General features: G+C 35.6%; 1 protein-coding gene across 29 annotated transcripts in view; it reads right to left on the bottom strand.

The window, feature by feature from the left end:
* The window catches only part of trol (terribly reduced optic lobes), a 1,082,793-nt gene that overhangs the window by 45,767 nt on the left and 1,016,262 nt on the right, over window positions 1-20,764 (bottom strand). For all 29 annotated transcript variants that reach the window (XM_072534000.1, XM_072533999.1, XM_072534008.1 and 26 more), the window contains 8 exons: window positions 14,662-14,819; window positions 14,341-14,515; window positions 9,512-9,666; window positions 8,863-9,272; window positions 8,537-8,799; window positions 5,883-6,063; window positions 5,271-5,504; window positions 4,871-5,049 (listed from right to left, as the gene is read on the bottom strand). In XM_072534000.1, the coding sequence (XP_072390101.1) occupies window positions 4,871-5,049; window positions 5,271-5,504; window positions 5,883-6,063; window positions 8,537-8,799; window positions 8,863-9,272; window positions 9,512-9,666; window positions 14,341-14,515; window positions 14,662-14,819 (1,755 nt within the window). The remainder of the gene's footprint in view (window positions 1-4,870; window positions 5,050-5,270; window positions 5,505-5,882; window positions 6,064-8,536; window positions 8,800-8,862; window positions 9,273-9,511; window positions 9,667-14,340; window positions 14,516-14,661; window positions 14,820-20,764) is intronic.

Below are 20,764 nucleotides of genomic sequence, written 5' to 3' on the forward strand. Positions count from 1 at the left end.
TAGAGTTATCCTCTAATGACGACAAGAAGATGCCAGTTGGCTGTCAAGCAAACAATTTATACGAAAAAATGGCTACGTTAGAATTTGGTATTTATGTTGCCTTTTGGTTCAAAATACTGGAAAGAACTGACCTAGCGAGTAAATATTTACAAAGCGCAAATATGGACTTACATACATGTTCGTCTTTGTATAGCTCATTACAACATTTTTACAAGTCTCTTCATGATAAATGTAATTTATTTGAACAAAAGGGACAGCTCTTATCACAACAAACAAAATACAGCAAAGAAATTAGAAGTCGCAAAAGAAAATTACAGTTTGACGAAGCAGATACAAAAGAGATCCTTACACCGCAAAATAAGATTATAACTCAAGTTCTGTATAAAACAATTGATTATTTAGCAAATAATCTGAAATCTAGACGAAAAGCTTATGAAGATCTTGCCATCACTTTCTCATTTTTATTTTCTCTACCCCTTTCAGAGGATAACGTGATTTCTTTCTCTTTCAGTGGCGGTATAGTATGACTTAGCCCCCGGCGGTCCATGAACTAAATCCGGCACTGCTATCTTTGCATCGTTTCCTTAATCGTTTCTACTTTGTTTACTTCGTTGTGAAATTTAAAGACTAATTTGTGTTCATTTCTGACGTTTTGGTGACGTTTGTAAGTCATGCAAATTTTAGAAGTAGTCGTGATATCGAGCTATGTTTGTAAATCCAAACAGCGAATCAAATAAAAACTGTTTAATGGTTTCGAAAACTCTCTACAGAAATTTAAAGCACAATTTTCGTCGTCTTGGCAGTTTTGTTACACGAAAAGTTTTCGGAAGGAAATCCCATCATCGTTTCAATTTATTTTCATACCAATACCTCTCTCCACTCCCAATAACCGAATTATTTTTTAATCACAGTCATCTTCTTTTCTGTTATATCAACTTGTTTATGCTTAGGAGCTCAGTTAGAGTTAGCTTCAAATAGATCTTGATTTCGTTGCTAATATCTCGTTTCTAGATATTCGTTCTATGCATCGAAATGAAGGTACTTTCCTTCTTCTTAGGGTGCCTTTTAGTTCCGAACGTTGGCGATCATTCTGGCTATGATGACTTTGTTGATTGCTATACGAAATAGTTGTATTGAGGTCTTTCTATACCATGCTCTCAGGTTAGCAAGCCAGGATATTCTTCTTCGTCCTGGGGCCCTTTTTCCTTCAATTTTACCTTGCAAAATTCATTGAAATAGCTCGTATCTGCCTTGATTTCTCATTATATGTCCCAAGTACTGCAACTTACGGCTCTTCACGATGTTGACCAAATCTGCAGTTGTGTTCATCCTCCCGCAGTACTTTTTCATTGGTGACTTTGTCCATGGTATCTTCAGGATCCTTCTGTATGACCATAGCTCAAAAGCCTGAAGTTTTGATAGAGTTTCCGCCTTCAATGTCCACGTTTCTACTCCGTACAGAGGCACTGAGTACATATAACATTTAAGGAGCCTTATTTTTGTTTCTAGGGTGAGGTCATGGCTCTTGAACACAGAAGTCATAGTCAAGAATGCACTTTTTGCCTTTCCAATGCGACATTTAATCTCTTGGGTATTGTCCCACGACTCATTAATTACAGTTCCCCAGAAGGTACTTTAAAGACCGGCAATTGCTATATGGACAGATAGTCTGAGATAGACATTTAAACGCTATCACCAATATACCAAAAATCTGTTCCAGCAAATCGTGATTATAGTGCTCAAGAGAAATGGTTAAATATACTTCACTTATAATTAGAATGTTTCTAGAGGGCGCAATAATTTTTTTTTACTTTTTCTTCTTCCTTGAAGAGAAAAAGATTGACAAAACAATTAATATCAAGTAGTAACGTTTTATGTTATTAGTTTGTCATCTTTTTGAATAACTTTAGTATTAATTCACTATTTTTAATTGGCACAAATTTGTCATGATTATGAGACTTTGGTTACACCAAAAAGCAAAAAAACACCAACCCGTGTGGTTATCTTGTTGATATTTGTAATGTAGATTCAAATTTTTTTACATTGTTAGTTTACTTTTTAAATTATTTCTATAGTTTTTCTGTGTATGTGTAAAATGTGTATGTGGTTGGATATTGGTGCAAAATTACATAAATTCTACAAGTGAAATTTTCTTATTAACATAAATCTTAAAGAAAAAACATCTGTATAACAATCAGACAGCAAAATATTGGCAACAACAAGACTTTCGTGGAAGGTAAGTACCAAACTATAAGCTGGGAACTATAAGCTGGGAACTATAAGGAATTAAACCAGAAGACCTGTAATCTCATAAAGTATATTTTAGTTTTTATTCACTGTTAGAAGTTTTTTATTTATTCTCTGGTTAAAATAATCGTTTGCTGTTTGATTTTGTTGTGGTTATTTTCTCTCGCCGACTGTATTTACTCTTATTAAATACAGCACACCCCTCGTATACAACTATACAACTATACATACAAGGGGCGAGCTGAAGTAACCTGGATTTGTAATGAACTTTAGTGTTATATCGATTTTGATATATTGATATCTTTTACTTTACAAATTCCCTCCCAGGACTACGTAACTAAGATTTAGACAACATCAGTTGAGTTTCTTTGAAGATGCGCTCAAAAATCTAAGCTGGAAAGTATTTGGAGCGAATCTAAGAGGACTGTAATGTTTTTAAAGCAGAATATTGGCAATAAGATTGTAAAATAAACATTAATATTCCACTTGAAAAGTATTAGAAATAAAGAAAAAAACCAAAACAATTGCAACCTTATAAAGCACGTTTGTTCTGTCCGAGAATGTACTTCTTAGATATTATTAAATATAACACACCCCTCGTATACCACTAATTTATATACAAGCGTCGTGCTGCAGTTACCAGGATTAGTAGCTACTTCATTGTTATATATATTATATATTTTTTAACGGACAATGTATTTCTGATGATTAATTATGGCTCCCCCTTCGTAGATAACTGCTGTGCTGCAAACATTGAATTGCTTGGGAAAAAACTAGCAACTGTAGAAAAATTTCAATACCTTTAAGGAATGATAGAGCCCTTAGAAGTTAAGGAAAAGAAAGGTAGAGAAAAACCGAAGAATGGAAGGACTGTGTGGCGAAGGACTTAAGAGAGAAAGACTTAGGTGAAGAAAACACGATAAACAGAAATGAGTGGCGAAGAAGAGTAAAGAACAGTGGTCCCTGAAAAGGGAAAAACTGAGGAAGATAAAAAAGAACGAATAAATATCAACAGGAAATGTAAAGTGGAAACCAAACGAAGGAAAAGGAGTTACCAAAAAGTTATGTATGTACAGGGTTAACAGGCCTTTTAGGTCCATTGTTGAATGGATAATTTCCATCGTTTTCTGTTATTAGCTATCAGCTTCCAATCTCTGATTTCCATCTCTCTGACACCTTCCATCACTACATTTCTACATTTCTTTCTTGGTCTTTCTCTCTTTTTTTGCCTCGGGTATTCTACAAGCAATATTCTTGACTAGTCTATTACCTTAAATTCCTTATAGATATCCGAGCCATTCTAGTCTACGTTTTTTCACCACGTTATTGTAGGGTTAGCACACCAATGGTACACTTCTGCATTAGTTCTGCGTCTTCTCTATTCTCCCTCTGCTACTTTTCCACCAAACATTCTGCGAACTATCTTTCTTTCTCATGCTTCCAATCTGTTCTGTATGGTTTTTGTTCATAGTTCATGTCTCGGCAGCATATAATTTTTTTTTGCTCATGGCTCCAGCAGATGATTTATTAATATTAACTTTCAGTTCCATTTTAGAGCTTTCCCGAATCAGTCTTTTTGCTATATTTGCCGGTTCTCTTCCATTTCTTGCAATGAGAACCACATCATCAGCGTATGCTAAGCATTGTTGCTCCTTGTATAAAATAGTGCCGGATCTAGTTATCCAACTAACCCTTACAATTTTTTCTAGAACTGTATTGAATAGCAATGTAGACAAAGGGTCTCCTTGGCGAACATCTTTTTCACTTCGAATTCTTCTGAGACTGTACCGTTGCATTTTACAGCACAAATGATTGTTCTAATTGTCATTTTCACCAATCTTACCATTTTTTCTGGCACATGGAATTCTTTTAGCGTTTCTATTAATTTGTTTCTGTCTATTGTATCGTAGGCGGCTTTGTAGTCAATGAATGTACACAGCAATAAAGCATCGGCAATATTATAGCTGAAAATTTTCTGGGACGGCTAAAGTACAAATTGAAGGTCTTAATTATTGGGGATGACGAAGGAAGCTTGTGCAATACTACTAAATGTCTTTGACTAATGCTAAAACACGACAATTACAAAAAAGTTCTGAAGTCCATTTTAAACCCATAAGATTCTTTTCCAAAAAATGAACTGTCAATCTAAACATGGTGTGATTAGAATAAGAAAAACAGACAGAAAAAATTTGTTAGAATTTAAGTAGAAAGAGCTTCAGAAAATAAGTAAGTACTAAGAGACACTTTTCTCCCTAAATGTGATCATTACGGTGGATGACAAAACCTTCGCTTTTTTGATTACCGACAAGTTTTAGGTAGTTTATTAAATAAACATTCTATTAAACTCATGAAAGCAAGCGAGTTTAATAAACCAAACTTACTGTATCTAAAGAGCCATAGTTATAACCGAACAGTCCATTTGAAAAAAAAAAATAATCACGATGTACTCAAGTAAAAGTTTAACCACATACGTATAATTATATTTCACAGCAAAACTCAAATATAATATAAGTATACAAATATAAGTAACTAATTCGCTAATTACGTAACAGAAAATTTGAATCTACACCAAGTTAAAAATTACTCCTAAGTTAAGCTACCAGAGTAAATTCATTCTACTTACCCGTGATGTCTCCCCTGCTTGGCAGAGTGTCTACAATCAGTTGTACTCTTCGTTCTACAATGCCGGCACTGCTTTCAGCCTTACACACGTAGATTCCGGCATCTTCTTTGGTTAGGTGAGTGAATTTTTGGAAAGAGACGTTCGGTAGACTTGATCTGACATTAGCGGGTAGTGTTTCGCTAAAAAGAGTTGAAAACTAGTTATTTAATTTATTAAATAAATACCTTTTTGCTTCTACTGCTTTTAGAAGTTAAAATATGGTTGCTTGAATAGTATTTTTTCCTGGAATAGTAATTTTTCTAAAAGCTTGGTTTGTTTTAAACGTTTATCTCATTAAATTTTTACCTAAGTTTGTGGAAAACTCTAATACATTTAGCAATAACTTTATACAAGTACTTACGCGTACAGAGATCCAAGTTTAGTCCATCCCACTGTCGGTTGAGGCATTCCCGTACCTTGACACTCTAAACTCAAGGAATCACCTATACCCCTAGTGATTACTTCCTGTCTTGGAGTAATGATGACATCAGGAGGACTGTGAACAACTATGTGCGCAGACACGCTAGCTGAACCGGCTTCGTTAATTGCAGTGCAAATGTATTCTCCTTCTTCGCGTTGAGTTATCTGTGTGAATCTGCAACGAAAATTATAATCATCCATGTTGTACTAAAGTAAAGAGAACTGATCATCAACAACGAACTAAGATCTAAAAAAATTACTGAAAGTAAGATATATGACCCTCATCAATCTTCAAAACTGGTTCAGAGCTATGGCTATGACAGTACCTGATAAATATGTATTCGAACCAGCCTATTTTATGGGATTACGAATGTAGTGTCACGAATCTTTCAAAATGATAAAATGGCAGCACATATCTTTGAGTAATATACATGGCTAAAAGAAAGTTGTGTTAAAAAAATGTATTTTGTCTAAGATTGCATTTTCTTTAATAATTCCAAAAGTTTTCAATCAACTCTCGCAGTATTTATTTAAATTATGTACTAAAACATACCTTAGAGTGCCTCCAGACATTTCTTCTACGTTTGAACTCAATGGCAAGTTGTTTTCTCTGGTCCAGGTGATCGTTGGGGAAGGAATTCCAGCTACAGCTCTGCATTGAACCACGGCGCTGTTTCCGGCAATGACGATCTGGCTAGATGAAGGATAGACTTCCAACCGTGGAGTTTCCAAACCTAGAGAAACATGACCAAAACTTCATTGATGACAATAGTATTAAAAACGACAAATCTGTGAAAGCATCGACCACAAATACAGAAAAGTTCATATACTGACAACAGACAATTAGAAATACACTCGCGATCATAAAATCCGGGTCACCTTGAAAATTTCAAGTTTATTGAATATTTTTGCATCTGGTGCAGTAATAACCTTTTTTTAGGCTAATGTATTTTTTATTTGTCATCAATGTTTGTTTTGAAAAAAAAAATGGTTTTTTTATTGTTTTTATTTAAAAAGCAGAAAACAAACCAAATTGTTGATAAAACAGACATACGAAAAAAAAATGATAAAAATACAGAACGTGGTAAAACAGTGGAATTTCAATGACTAATATCATGTATTGCCTCCCCTTGCTCTAATAACCTCTTGCAGACGACGGGGCATACTCTCAATTTTTCTCCGGATTACATGTTGTGGTATGTTATTCCACTCTCTCACTAACAGATCCTTAAGGTCCTGTGCGTTGTTAGGAGGTGGTGTATGGGTTTGAATACGTTTTTTCAAATCGTCCCAGAGATATTCGATGGGATTCAGGTCCGGAGACCTAGCTGGCCGGGGTAACCTCGTAATTCCAACCGCGTCTAAGTATTGCATACTGATCCTGGCAACGTGCGGTCGCGCGTTGTCCTGCATAAAAACGGCGTCTTCTCCAAGCCCTGCCATGGTGGGCATAACATGTTCTTCCAGAATCTCCGTAATATACTTTCGTGCAGTTAAGGACCCATTTTCGATGAAGGGTAATTCTGTGCGGAAGTCGGAAGATACACCTCCCCAAGCCATGACCGAGCCTCCACCAAATCACATTCTTGGAGCAATGCAAGCTTGTGCAAATCGTTCACCGGTTCTTCTCCAAACTCTTACAAGTCCATTGGATCCAGTTAGGCAGAAACGGGATTCATCTGAGAATAACACTTTGCTCCAATCATTAATTCCCCAATGCGCGTATTGTCGAGCAAAAGCTAGTCGTGCAACTTGATGCGCCCGGCGAAGTGGCGGTCCTATAGCCATTACCCGAGAAGATAGTCCAGAAGAACAAGGTCTTCTCCTGACTGTTGCAACGCTAATATTGCAATTTCGTACTTCCTGTAGACGATTTCGATGCATAACCGCAGTTGAGGTCCGGTTTCGTTAAGCCTGAAACATAAGGAAACGGTCATCTCGTGCCGTGGTCGTTCTTCTTCGTCCAGATCCAGGTCGTCTGGTTAGCAAACCCGTCTCCTGAAAGCGTTGAAGCACTCGTTGAACCGTAGAAAGGCTTACGCCAACAGTTCTTGCGACTTGCCGATGAGTATGACCGTCTTCCACAAGCGCAACAATGCGTGCCGTTTCAACAACAGTCAAAGGCATTTTTGGCAAAAAATAAACAATAATAAACACTAATAATGGCACTAATACACACTAATGGTGGCAATAATAAACGTTTGTTTGTTGCGTTTGAACAGAAAGTCGAAGCATAAATGAGACATTTAAAACAAGCGGCAGTTACAGGTACTGTTCATTTTGGGAAGTGTATAGTTTTCCGCGAAATCGGCATTATTGGAATTCTTTGTTACAAAGGAAACCACCAACGCTACAACAATTCTCAGAAACATGCATTAGTTTGTATTTGTGTTATTATTATTTACGATAAAGCTCGTTAAAAATGAAATAACGGCGATTTTCAAGGTGACCCGGAAAGCACACATCTTTCTACCTTTTGAATTTGGATGTGGATACAAAGCGTGAAGATACGATTTCAGCATTAGATACTAATCAGAGTAATATAATCTTAGTGTACGTAACTTATTTTAAAGTAGCAAAATGGCAGTGCTGTATAATAAATATTGTCCTCATAATGTATTTAGAAATATCTCTTCATGGTCATCGAGAAGAAAATCATAATAGAACTGTTTTATAAGAACAAATTTTCGTCACGAATAGGCTTGTGTAGTGCCACTGGTAGAATATAATATTCTAATAGAATAATCCACAATGACCGAAATGAACACTCGATAAAAAAACGAAGATTCAAGTACATTAAGTGATGTTTTATGACAAAACATAAAGATTTTCTTTAAAGCTGTTGCAGGAAAAAATACATTAAAATACCAAAGAAATACAAGAGATTTACACACTGATAGACATCAAGAAAAATCATTTCATATTTATAAAAACGTATAAGAGATTAAAGAAAACGGAGCCTTCTAGGAAACCACATCTTCAGCAGGAAACAGACAGAGAGAGGCATCCTATAGATGGGTAAATTAAGAACATATCGAGACATAAAACACCGAACCATAGTTTACTAAAAACTTTGTAAGATTGATTGAACTCTACGAAATCTATTAACGCCTATCTGCAATGATGCTGGAACAAAATAGGTGTCAAAATCATTGAATATAAACGAGTGAACGTTAAATCATAATACATAATGTAAAATATACTCACGTGTGACTTCAACAACGACTGACGCCTGCGCAATTCCATGGGCGTTTGTAGAGACGCAAACATAAACGCCGCGATCTTCAATCGCTGCGTTTCTGATATTGAGTGTTGAGCCAAACTGTTGTACGTTGTTGCCCAAATCACCGCCAAGTTTCGTCCATTTCACTGAAGGAGGTGGAACGCCAGTTGCCGTACATTGAATGTCGGTGGATCCTCCTTGGTTTAAGGTTATTTTTTCTGTGGAAACTGAAGCCGTAGGGAATTTTCTAGAAAATGCATTAAAATTTCAGTAAACTGTTAGCCGATATGTCAAAATTTAACTCTATTACCCTTCATCGCTTCCTGTAATGGTTACAGTGGCTCTGTTGGAACCTGTTGTGCCAGATGCCGATGTAATTGTACATATGTAGAGACCAGAAACGTCAGGGGTAGCTTTTCTGATGATCAAAGTGCCTCTGTCCTCATAGGAATTGTATGGAAGTTCGCCGTCTTGTTTGCTCCATCTGATAGATTGACCAAAAGCGCTTGAGGTACATCTAAGCATCACGTTGTCACCGGTAACACCTCTGTAAGACGGTGGAGATATGTCGACCTTGATGATAGGACCGACAGTGACTTCGTGCACCATAATTGAGAATCTTGCGGAGTCTGTGCCTACTCTGTTGGAAGCGATGCAGTTGTAGTCGCCGGAATCGGAGACTCGCGATTGGTGTATGCGGAAGAGGCCGTTTTCAAATCGCTGTAAAATTATTAAATTTTAATAACAACATATCAAATTATTCTGTTCAGATAATAGTGATTATTTTGGATGTAAGTCAAGAAAACCAACAAAATTCAAATTTAGCGTCAAATATATATCGGCGCTATCGACACACACAAAAAGAGCAGTACATCTGGTACTTTCTGAGTACTATAGTACATGTATACATATGTCTTAAAAAATATGGTAAATATAATATTGTAAAAAAGGCTTTTTACCTGTCCTGAACTTAGAGGTTGGCCATCAGCTCTAACGATACTGATTTGTGGGGCAGGTACACCATTTCCTACACACTGAATTTCTACCGGCTGACCTGCGTTGACGTCTACATATGGTTGGGATAGGGCTATTCTGGGAGGCCTGTCTTGTGGAACTGAACAAAAAAAGTTTATATATGTAAAAATAGAAGATTAATGTTCAAAATAATGTCAACATTACCTCCATATCTATAGGCTTTCCTAAGTGATACTATTGCAGCATGCAAAAAATAAAATGTATACTTTTACAGTTTACAAAGTTATAATTTCCTTTTAAATGATTGCATTAAGGTAAAAATTCCTATTGACATAAAAATAATGAAAATATTTTATAGTTTATCATATTCCCGCTGTTATCTTGAACTAATCCTTCTATATCTTTCGGAACAGATCTTTCACAGGTATCAATGCGTGTAGGATGAAGTATTGAGAATTGTAGACCAAACTGTATACCAGTATGTTGGAAGTTAGAAGTGACATTCCTTTCCTAAAGCCATGAGAACTTGTTTCCCGAAGATGCTATTTATACTCGATCGTGGTCAGTAATTTTTTGAAGTGAGCATGACCCAGATAGAGCTAAGGATGGTTAAACGTATCTTACTACATACAGGTCTCATTATTAATCCACACCATATCCACATACATTCTCTATCCCTCTTTTCTTGGGACAAAAATGGACACAAACAACAAAAACAAGAGAGAGGTTAACTCAGTCATCCGGATAGTATGGCAATGGATCAAATTACTGGAAAGAAGTTAGAAAAACGGCAATAAAGTCCAACAATCGCCTCCATAGGGTTTGGTTATGTTGTCATCTTACCAGCTTTAAAATATTTCATTATTCTTCTCAAATGTTGCTGGTTATTAAGAAAATCATAAAGGTATGAGAGTTTTTGCATAATCCAGAATACATGGTAAACAGAAACTTTTTGTTGAAAAACAATTCTTGAAAATGGTTTTAACCGTAGACGAAAACGTGCCAATTGTTGTCTATCATGAGAATGGATTATCAGACAACATGATTAAACAATAATAATGTACTGTAATTTATAGGTTCATATAGATAATTTTCTACCTCTAGTAGTTTTATCTCTTTGTATGTTACAACGTATTACATTTTCCATCTTTTGCGTTACTTTGCCGGGTTTTAACCGACTCATCACTGGAAATGCATAGGTTACTTGTACGGAAGGATTCTAAGAGGGAGAATCGACACAGTCTTCATAGAGTCAGGTGGGCTATTACCTAGCTGTTCAGTAGGTACTTGTTCAATTCCTTAAAATGAAAGAAGGAATTAAAACATCTTAACGAGAGAAAATGTTTCTGGGTTAATTGATGCATGTGGTCTCGGGCTATCTGTTAGAAAGGAAAATTGTAGTATAAAAATAAGTGATGGTTGAAGTGACGACTGAATTGGCGCAGGAGTGATGACCCAACAATACGAAGAGGGTGTAATTCCTTTAGATTTTGCGGATGACCTCACTATACTGTTTGTGGCGCAGGACAGGGAGGACCTTATCTTCGGTGAAAAGCTTAGATGCAACTAAGTCGAGATATAGATGAAAATGCATGGACTACAACTGGCTACGGGTCAGACTGAGGTCATAATCCTCAAAGGACCACGGAAAAGAAAAACGGAATAACATTTGAATGAGTAGGAATGAAAGTGTTTCCAAAGAAATGATTGAGATATTTAGGTATGATTCTAAGTCAAAACGTAAGATGGATGGAGTAGGGTAGACTGGGGCTAGTTGTGCCACTTTGGACAAAATAATTTTTAACATTTTTTTCGTAATTTTTAGGGCTGTTAGATTACTTTAATGAGGTACTATTTTTAATTGGGAATCATTATTTGGGAACATCAGCAATTTTTAAGCAATACCTTACAGTATGTAAATAGTTTTACAAAATGCACATATTGTCACAATTTGCCCCAATATGGGGTAAGTTGTGACGAACTTGGGGCAGGTTGTGACAGTAAATATTTTTAAATATAATAAACTTTAGTTGGAGAATAATAACAAAGTTTCCATAATAAATTTATTTTATAGTTAAGTATAGATACATAAATGTTTGATAAATGTTTATGTAAGAAACAAATGTGTAGACAAACATGTAGTGAATTTAAAGTAAAATAAAAAACTTAATCGCTATCGTCAATTTGTGCTGATTCTACTTGTAGTTCTGAAGAGTGGCAGTTTATACAAACATAATAAAGATCATCTTTTGTGCACTTTACATGAGCCCACCTCTTGCATTCCATACATTGCACCCAGTCTTCTCCTAACCTAGACTTTTTATATGGTCCCATACAAACTAAGCAAAAGTAATCTTCTTCCTCTTCTTCTGAGCTGTCTTCTCTTTTTCTTGTTGCGGTCTCTTTCTTTGGCGCTGCTTTTTTCTTAGGCAACAGTTGTTTTGAGTCAAATAATTTTTTCTTTATTTTATCCTCTTTGCACTTTATTGTTTCCTTCCTCTTTAACTCTTCACTGCGAATTGTCTCCTTGACAGGTGTGCTAGTCAAAATTGCAGATGTTAAGCTCTTGCGTTTTTTATTTTTTCGAGGACCAGCTTTTGGCAGAGGTCTTATATCCATAGGGCTGACAGGCAGAACTTCGGCATGGAATGATCCTGGTAGGTTGGCCTGCGATGATCCTTGTTGATATGGTCCTGGTTGATAGGTATGGGAGGGTCCTGGCTGGTTAGCATAATATGACGACGGTTCAGGTTCATCGAGATGCTGAAACTCTTTAAGCTGCCCAGCACTGGCTTCCTCATTACCATCTACGATGTCAATAGGCCTATTCAAAGGTCGGTCGGTCACCGAAGAACACAGAAAGTCTTCTTCATTAAAAATGTTTCTATTGAATTCCCATATTCCTGTAGAACGAAATCCTGCCTGAACATTTGTTAGTGTTACAGCTTTAGGTAATGCTGTTTTCACTATACTTGGGATGTCATAAATTGAGACTGTGTTTCCAGGATGAGATTTCATCCATCCACACATGGCGTCGTTTAAAAACTTCTTAAATGGACCAAAAACGGAAACATCCAGTGGTTGAAGTCTATTTGTTGTATGGGGAGGGAACGATAAGAGAGTAATACCGTGCTCTGTACAATAGTCAAGGACTTCGATATATAGGTGAGCACTGTGGTTGTCTAACAGAACTAAAACCGGTGATTTCTTTGAGCACCTTACTTTTTTTACAAAATGCTTCATAAAAAACAAAAAGTCCGGGCCTGTTATCCAGCCACTTGGGTTAGCAGTACCACAACAACCTACTGGCCCATCACGTACAAAATGCTCCTTGTAAAACTTACGTGGAAAAACGAACATAGGAGGAACTGAGTTACCCTCTGCGTTAATAGCAAGAACCATAGTAACATTGGTCCCCCTCTCAGCTGAAGTGACACCACCAACTCTTTTCTCGCCTTTCTTCGCTATGATTTTTACCGGTTTTTGGACAGTCCCAGTCCCTGTCTCGTCTATATTCCAAATATCATTAGCTGTAAAATGGTTTTGACTTAATACTAATTCGAGGTTATCAAAAAAGAGTCCGACATTGTGCTTGTTGAAACTTGTACTCCGACTTAAGCTGGTAGCCTCAGGAACACGAATAGACACATTATTGTTACGTTGCATGAACTTTGTAAACCAATCATTACTGGCGTGTTTTGTTGCTACCCAATTCTCAGGCACAAGAACTTTGTTCGCTATAGCAAATTCAAAAGCTAAACTTTTCATTTCTTTTGGGCTAATACCATAAAATATTTTCGCTGCCTGAACAGCATATTCACAGAGCTCTTCTTCTTGTTGTTGTGAAAATATCATTCGAGGTCTTTTGTAACCCATTTCTACCACTCCATCTGGATTGGTTTGTTGTTTTTTTATATATCTAAGTAAGGACATCCGGTTAACGCCATATTTTTCAGCTGCTTGCCTTAAACTACACGATCCAGACTTAACATCTAACGAAGCCGACTCGTAACTGTTTATATTACTCCGACCACGTTCCGTTTTCCTTTTATAATTTCTCACCATTATCTGTAACAAACCCATAAACATGCATTAAAATTAGTAGGGGCATGTTGTGACACTGTCACAATCTGCCCCAAGCCTTTCGTCACAACTAGCCCCACCGTACGCCATTTTACATAAAGCCACTTGCACAGACCTTGACACGTCGTATAGAAACCAAACTGTGTCTTACTAGAGAGAAATAAACAAACTATCTACTACAACTAGAATAAGTTTCTTACCTTGTGGTTTGAAAGTGAAATAACAATTCAAAGACAACAGCAAAATTTTACTTCGTTACAACGAAATGACATATAATTTTATAAAGCGGCAGAAACGCATAGCATCACAACCAAACTACACAAACAGACTGAGGACATGCGGACGTGGAATTCTGGGTAACCGGGCGACGCTGCTACCTATGGTTAGTCTATAAAACTATTTGTCACAACATGCCCCTGTCACAACTAGCCCCGATCTACCCTACGTGAATGTAGTACTTTTACAAAATAATGCTCATAGAAAACAATAAATTTAAAATTTTTGAACTTGTTTTCTAATATGGTCTACTCTTAGGCTGAAATTGGTCAGATTTTATACATTAACTTAAGATATAGATGCATTTCTAAGTAGTAAAAGCTTTTTCTTAATAGTTTTTCCTGTTCTTTTAATATAGGTGAAAATACATCATAAACGAATATATCTTAAGATAATTAACTTGGATTTTATTTTGTCAATGTTTTTATAAAAGATTTTAAATGTTGTCGCTTACCTCCTACATTTAAGTCAACACTGGATGTCACTATCGTGTAATCATCGCTGGCTTCACAAATGTATCGACCAGAATCAGATACTCTCAAATCTGTGATCACCAGGAGACCATTTCCATCGTCAATGGCACGGGATGGTAGATCGCCATCGGCTTTTCTCCAGTTAATTCGAACAGGCTGTAAAAAATAAAAATATTTTTAAGTTTTTATTTATACTACTACTACCAGTGTTACTCTTGAAATCATAAACTGCTTATAGTTCAAAATAACATTAAAACTGTTATTCGAGAAAACGGTGAAAATATTTTGATTAATGTACTTACCCTTATAACAAATCGTGACTTTGCAGAACAGTTGTACCTAACACTGCTGCCAACTTCATAAATACCGATGTTGGTATCTTCAATGGTAACGTCTATGGTCACTTCTGGGTTAGGATTTGTAGTGGTATCTGGGTTTTCAGTTGTCGTGGTGAAGCCAACTGGAAAATGGTTGACACCGTTAGAAAAATGACATCAGTTTATCCTTTATGGGTTTTTAACTGAGTGTCGGAGTTACTAATACACAGCTGTATTGAGTACTATTATGATTCAAATCCTTTTAGAATATTGTATAGAAGAGAACTAAAAGAATTTTCTTAATATGGAACTGATTATATAAAAATACAAGAACTTACTGAGAAAATCACATAAAAAGAAGAAAATAAACACGAAAAGACTAAAAAAACATAAAATCCGTGATGTGGACGTCTTTTGCTACACTTATTACCAAAATTCTTAACAACGGATTAAAAATATTACAAACGTTATTGTAGAAGATGAAAAATTTTCGAAAAGGATTTGCAAACTATATATTGTATAAAGGCGGGGTCCCACCAGTCGCGCTATTCTGCACTGCGCCGCTCTGCTTCGAGCAGCGCGGAGCAGAACTACACAGAGCGGCGCAACTTTGCGCATGTGATTCTAGAGGAACAAATAAGTTCCAGTTTTTATTTACGCGCGCAAGATGGAAACAAAATTAGCAATAGCAAGTGCTGCTGTTATAGTAATTAACCATTTTTTATAAGAAAAACAAAAGACCCAGAGAAAACGTCGTTATTGGGTTACACCAGTATTTAAAATTAGACAAGTTTATAATGGAAATAATCTTTTAAGTGATTTAGTTGCAGGACAGTTTCAAAATTTTTTTTCGTATGTCGTTACACGATTTCGAGTACCTGTTTACAATGATTGAACCAGTAATAAGAAAGAGATGAAACAAAGCATTTATTAATGTCTACTGAAATTAAAATGTAAAATTAGCTTTGCCTGTGTCCATTGACTTTTTCATTTTCACCTTTTCTCTTCTATATGAAGACAACAAAGACGTCAACTTTGTTTTAGCTTCAGCGACGGAACAACCGATATTGTCTGCAATAAATACCCATGTATCATATTTCTTACTTTTTATATGATAATTATTTCTTTTCGGATTCCACAATTCTGGTTTGTCTCTGTATGCCTAAATAAGTTTTTCAACTTCTTCATGATTCCACTCAAAACTCATTGCGGAGATAGTACAGAAACACAATAATCTGTAAAAATGGTCTTCAATCACAAACACCGTTCCAACTAAACGCGCACTTTTCTTTGATCTACACTACTTTACCGACAACCAACGGATAATGTTCGTTCTTGTTTGAACTTGTACGGCGCAGCGCTACTTGTCGTTCCCACTAGTCGCTCAAGCTCGCTCCGCGCACAAATGAACCAAAACAAACAGCGCGGCGCAGCGCAGCGCGACTGGTGGGACCCCGCCTTAAGAGTTACAAAATGAAAATATCGACAAAAAGACGAAAGCACTTAGAAGACGAATGGCGTTTGAAAACAAATACCCCATAGAAAAAACATGCAAATAACATGCAAATAACGATGATAGTTTCGAGAAATTTTAGATCACAAAATTAAAAAGTTTCATTAGATATGCGCAAAGATTCTTTGGACTATTATTTTGTTTCAGTATTATACTGATAGATCTAGATTTCATCCACTACTATGAAATAGTGCAAAAAGCCTTAGAATTCCCAAAAGTTTTGAATCCAGCTCAAATAACAAAGAAGTGAGTATACTCATAATATTGGTAACCATTTTCTTTTAAAGTATATCTTAAAAAAGTAATGGAAAGAAGTTTCCAGATTAAAAAAAACTATGTAAACTGCATCGGTAAAACCAAACTCAGTTAAAAACCAACCCTTACTCAATATAAACATATAAATTCACTCGTTTAGTAAAGTGTGGTGTTAGTAATTACAGAAAACATCAGTTCTCATTAAACATTCGTAAAATTTGTGCATATAATTCTGCAAAAATGTTTTTATTAGAACCAGTGCTTCCGTTTATATTTGACAAAAATGGTGCTGACGATAATATGTTTGTTAAGAATCACAGGACAAGAAAATTAATACAAAATAAAGGTCGATTCTTATTATACGATTTATTTACGGTTTGCGTAAGTTACTGAACTGAAGTTATTGTTGATACTCCATATTGTTTATACACTGATCCCGTCATGTGTCTCTATTACACTCCGGATTTGATTGTTTCAAGCTATTAGTCTGATTTTCACATCAGGATTTTCCTAGGTATTATTATCTATAGTGCATTTAAAGCTCAAGTTATTTAAGAGTATAAAATATAGTTTTTTACTTTTTTGTTAATTTTATTGTCAACTTAAAATAAGTAGTCTACAAAAACTTCCCCTTGACGTAAACCCTCATTTACTATAATCTCTTAGGATTCCAGATTATTGGTTTTAACCCTGTTCCTTGTATGTCTGTGTACACTCATAATATCTTCCTGAGTTTGGTATTCACACATTTCTTTTTAGGCTTATGTCTATCACCTTCCTTGGGGTATACTATCAAATGCTTTTTTTAAGTCAATAAAGACTTGGTCTAACTCAGTGCCATGCGTTCTGTATTAATTTTTAATAGTAAAAGACGTTTCTGTAATATTTTCTCGGACACTTTGGATGGGATGCTCAGTAGTGTTATACCTCTGAATTCTTGCCTATCTCCCTTTTTGAAGATGGGTAGAATAACCCCTACTTCCCAAATCTTCTGGTACTTTGTTCTCACTCTATGCCTTCTTACAAACTTTTGTTAACAATTCAATGCCCTTGTAGCTCATGTTCTGTAGCATTTCCGCTGTGATTTTATCACAAGTTTTTGTATAATTTCTTTTGTTTCTGCTGTAGCTATTTCGCCTAGATTTTGGCCTTTTTGCTTTACCTGTTTTGGTTCTTCTTGGTTACAGTCTACATCATTTTGGGTGTTCGGTAGATCCTCGAAATATTGCAGCCATCTATCTAAGATCTGATCATTATCATGCAGTAAGAAAATACAACTATAAAAAACTGGTACAGAGGGACAAAAATATTTATATTAAAAACATGTGTACAACATGCTGACCGCCAAGAATCTAGAGAACTTCTCTTAAAAGTCAAGTATCTAGCGAAAGAATTCAAACCGCTGACACAGATCATCAAAGATAATAGTAGAAATACCAAAACAAACAAACAAAAGAACTACAAACTTTACTAGATGCAATAAATAGTGAATTCATTCAAATGGGACTTGACATCAACACAGATAAGACCAAATTTATGATAGTATCAAGGAGTCCAATAAATAATGAACAAGTACCTCTTGGTGGAGAGCAAATAGAGAGAGTGACAAAATTTAAATATCTGGGAGCTTACAGCAACACAGAATTAGATCCAGACCAAGAGATCCGGGTACGAATAGAAATGACAAGGGCAGCGTTTTTAAAATTCAAGCAATTGTTCTGTGACAAAAATCTGAATACTGCGCTGAGACTGAGGTTTGTTGAACGTTACGTCTTGTCGCAACTATTGTACGGAGTAGAAACATGGACATTAAAAGCGCAAATAATTAAGAAGCTTGAAGCTTTTGAACTTTGGATATACAGGAGAATGTTGAGAATTCCATGGACTGCCAGGGTCACCAATGAGATGAGGAAGTGCTGAGAAGGATGGGTCGAGAAAAAATATTGTTGAGAATAATGAAAGTACGTAAGACTGCATACCTTGGACACATACTAAGAAATGATAAATATAGTCTTCTGCAGGTCATCACGCACGGTAGAGTCGATGGCAAAAAGGGAATAGGTAGAAAGAGGAAGTCATGGATGCGAAATATTAGAGACTGGACAAACATGACTGTAGACGAATTATTCCACGTTGCAAAAGACAGAGACACTTTTAAAAATGTGGTCGCCAACCTCCGTTAATGGGGACGGCATAGAAAAAAGAAGAAAATGTCATAATAGAAAGAACGCATTGATCATATGTTTTCCGTTTCATAGATATCGATATGTTGCTCTTAAAGATGTCTCTTAGTGAACCATACGCCGCCAAAGCAAGTGTTATTCGTCGTTGAAATTCGCAGGTCTGGTTGTCCTTGCCTATTCTGATTTCATGACCAAGATATATGTACTTTTTGTCAATTCTACCACTTGATTTTGGATGACTAGTTTTCCTAGACATCCTAGCCATCCTAGTCATCCATCACAATTATCAACCAAAATATACTGAGATATTTTGGACATATAACTAGAAGAAGAGAAGGCATGGAGCGAATGATAGTTAAAGGTAACGTAGCTCGTAAAAGATCCAGAGGAAGATATCCAGTACAATGATCAGACCAAATAAAGGATATGACTGGTTACTCATTCTCCGACGCAAAAGAACACGCACAGGAGAGAGATAATTGGACAGAAATAGTCAAACAAAAAAACATGACACCAATACATCCTTACGAAGCAGAAAGGATAGAGGAGGAGGTGTCCTTCATTGTCTCTTATCTGCTTTGGTATTTGTTGAGACCATTCGGTTCTTAGATTTTTTAGGGCTTTGAAGAATAACTGTTGACTAGTTCTTACCGTTGGACCAAGTTGTTCTTTTTTGGAACAGGGAAAATGTATGTTACCTTAAAGTGATATCCTATAACATCATTACGTATAAACTGTATCTTGTGTCATTACAATGATTCTTTGATAATGGTTCGACTGGATCGAAAACATTTTGAAGATATTTGTAATCCTTTTGGATAAATTTTAAATATTTTAGTAAAAAAATATGCCATCATAGATCAAAAGTCTTTACTTATTTGTAAGTTTTTCTTTATTTTATAGTTATTAATGCCTTTTTGGTTTCAGCAATACTAAAGTTTACAAGTCGTGGTCAGGTTAAACTAATTATAAGAAATGGAATTGAAATAAAACCTATAATAAGAATCAACCTGTAACACACCAGTTAAAATACTTACTACCCCTACTTTGAAGATATAAAGAGAGTCTATAGCTTCTACAATACCGAGTGTAAAAATTGATGAAAATATTTACCACAGTTAATATTTTATGTTACAATATTTTAAGAATATTATCACCAATAATTACAGCCTTTTCTAAAGAGCTTGAAATACCCACACTATCGATGTCTATAAAGTATAACTATTAACTATACACAACAAAACACATGAAGAACATATTTTGTAGTCGAATAAAGTCGTCTATAAAGTTGGACTCTATTTGAGTACAATATGTTTACTTACAAACACAAATATTTATCGTAATCTAAAATGTCTCTTTAATTTTATTAATAACAGTGGAGGAGAGTAAAAAATATGCAACTTTCTTATGACAATGGGGCAAGGTGAAAACACTAGAAGGAATGCAAGCAAAGATTATAAAGCTTAAGACAAACTGGACTGGAAAGGAAAATAAAATATTTAGTAGAAAACACACAGATCAAACAAATTGGAGAAATCAAAATTATGATTAAAAAAATAGTTAGAACTTGCCTGCAGACATTTTCTGTTAGGCATAATAACCAGTTATAAGCTACTGAATATTGGGAGCTTAAGAAGATATAAAGTAATGCATGTATGTTGCAGAATAAAATTGTTATTGTACTTTTTCAGTCCAAAAATAAACGGGCATGGTTGGGGCATTCAAGTATTGAATTTCTGGTAAAAGTAAGAGAAAAAAGCAGATTAGGTCCGGTTAGCAAAGAGTCAATATATGATCCAAGATACTAGCAGCAACTAGTAAAGGAAATATGTAAATTAGAACATATGGATAGTAGACAGGAGAAATCGAAGACAAAGTCGACATAAAAAAGGAAGTATAGGTACCTACAGTTTTTGAGATATACTGATAATATGCATATATTTTATAATCTTTTGTTACTTTTTTATTCCCGATGCAACATCTAATCTGTTAATGGCCAATATTGACCATTAATATGAAGAAATTAGGAATAAAATTAAAGGTGATGTTCAATATGACCACCTAGTTTTTTGAAACAGAAATCCATTCATAATAAAATTCAAATTAGTGCTACCTCTTTTGTAATTCTGTCATCCAG

The sequence above is a fragment of the Diabrotica undecimpunctata genome, chromosome 6 (genome assembly GCF_040954645.1).
Source record: "Diabrotica undecimpunctata isolate CICGRU chromosome 6, icDiaUnde3, whole genome shotgun sequence".
Lineage (NCBI taxonomy): Eukaryota > Metazoa > Arthropoda > Insecta > Coleoptera > Chrysomelidae > Diabrotica > Diabrotica undecimpunctata.